This window comes from Anopheles cruzii, unplaced genomic scaffold, assembly GCF_943734635.1.
Source record: "Anopheles cruzii unplaced genomic scaffold, idAnoCruzAS_RS32_06 scaffold01884_ctg1, whole genome shotgun sequence".
NCBI lineage: Eukaryota > Metazoa > Arthropoda > Insecta > Diptera > Culicidae > Anopheles > Anopheles cruzii.
This window is the reverse complement of record NW_026455469.1, coordinates 2553-4113: the sequence shown is the minus strand read 5'-3', so window position 1 is coordinate 4113 and position 1561 is coordinate 2553. Positions and strand designations below refer to the sequence as shown.

Below are 1561 nucleotides of genomic sequence, written 5' to 3'. Positions count from 1 at the left end.
CATTCGATGCTTTGCTTCATGGAGTTTCCCATGGTTGCCATTTTTTTTCTGGACAAGCGATACATTCAACCGTGTACTGACCGGTGGTAACTCGTAATCGCATTCGTCACTGGTGCCACCATCGCTGCTATAGTGGCCGTGGTGAGTTGGGTTATGAGATGAAACTTTTTTAGCAGGCCTAACTTCTGTTTCGTCCGCTATCAAACCAAGCGCAATCATTTGCTTGACGATAGCCTGTCTGGTGAATGTTTTTTCGAACGCTTCGGCAATTATCCGCAACACGTTCTTCTCCAGACGATGCTCCTCGTACAGTAGCTTCAGTTTTTCTATTCGCTCCACAACTTGGCCTGTTTCTGTTGATTGATGTTGCTTCGTTTGGTGGGCGCCTTGAATATAAGTCCCAGCTCCTTAACCTTTTTGGTAACTGCTCGCCGTGTCCGTGATTTGTTGATGATGTTGTCCAGCAACCAATCAATAACATCTACAAGTTTAATTTCAATTTTAATTTTAATTGAAAGTGATTTTAACACCTTTTATTCCAGTCACCAGAGTTGAAAATGCCCAAACGCAACGTAGCGTTTATCAAGCCAGAGGAGCCGAGCTTTTTGAAGAAAATGAAGGAACAGATTGGCTACAAAGAAGGTCCTTCGGTAGACGATAAGGTATTCAGCACAACGCAACCTATTGACGACGCGTAAGGGCAATGATAAAGTATATTTTCTCTTTGTAGCGTGAAGCAATAGAAAACTACTCTGATGACTCAGATGACGAAGAGAAGGAAGACGAAAGACCACAAGTGGTGGTGATCAAGGAAGGTGATCTTACAGAAGCAGAGGCCGACAAAGCCTTTAAAGGTAACCACTAACCGCTACGGCTCGCTTAGCGTGAATAAGTTTAAACTCTTCAACGACCACTACTTTCAGAGGAAAGTGAGAAGCCGGCGGATTTGAGCCAAAAAATTGTGTTCAAATCGAAGAAGGCGAAGCTGGATAAGGCGGACGACAAACCAAAAGCAGAGCAAAAGAAGCCTAGAAAAGCCAAGGATAAACAGCACAGCAAACTTTCCTTCGATGCGGAAGATGAAGAAGATTAAGCGTATAAGGGCCGTTTCATTACTAAGCCAGAAGGGTATACTCAAAAGCCGCTGATTCCCACACAAATTGTACATATTATTCCGTCGACGATTTATTTTATGCCCAAAATAAGGTCAAAAGAGTGAATACAAATAAAATGCCAGGTGGCCTAATTCGGGTCAACCCACTACACGCGGAGGGCAAACGGCGGGTCCAACAGCGGGTAGCTAGGGGGATTCGATCGGCAGAACAAAATAGTTACAACAACGAAATGTGCGAAAGAGACCGCCATGTTCGGGTGGTTTCTCTCGCACCTCCCGCCACACTCCCTACCACTTCCGCCCGCCACCCTCCCTACCACTTCCGCCCGCCAGGCCCATCGTTGACGCCATTTTATGTTTGCACATTTTCTGACAGTGAAAGGCAAACATAAAATGAAGTATTGGCTCAAGAAAGTCCTGCGCAAAACGAGCACGATCTTACCGGTT

The 1561-nt window shown here is 45.3% G+C and overlaps 1 protein-coding gene across 1 annotated transcript; it reads left to right on the top strand.

Annotated features, from left to right (window-relative positions):
* The first annotated feature begins 557 nt into the window (after positions 1 to 557).
* Positions 558 to 1225, top strand: LOC128276652 (uncharacterized protein KIAA1143 homolog). Its single transcript, XM_053015110.1, has 3 exons — positions 558 to 662; positions 731 to 854; positions 924 to 1225. Exons 1-3 carry the CDS (start codon positions 558 to 560, stop codon positions 1091 to 1093), a joined length of 399 nt encoding a protein of 132 aa, XP_052871070.1. The 3' UTR covers positions 1094 to 1225.
* The last annotated feature ends 336 nt before the right edge of the window (positions 1226 to 1561 follow it).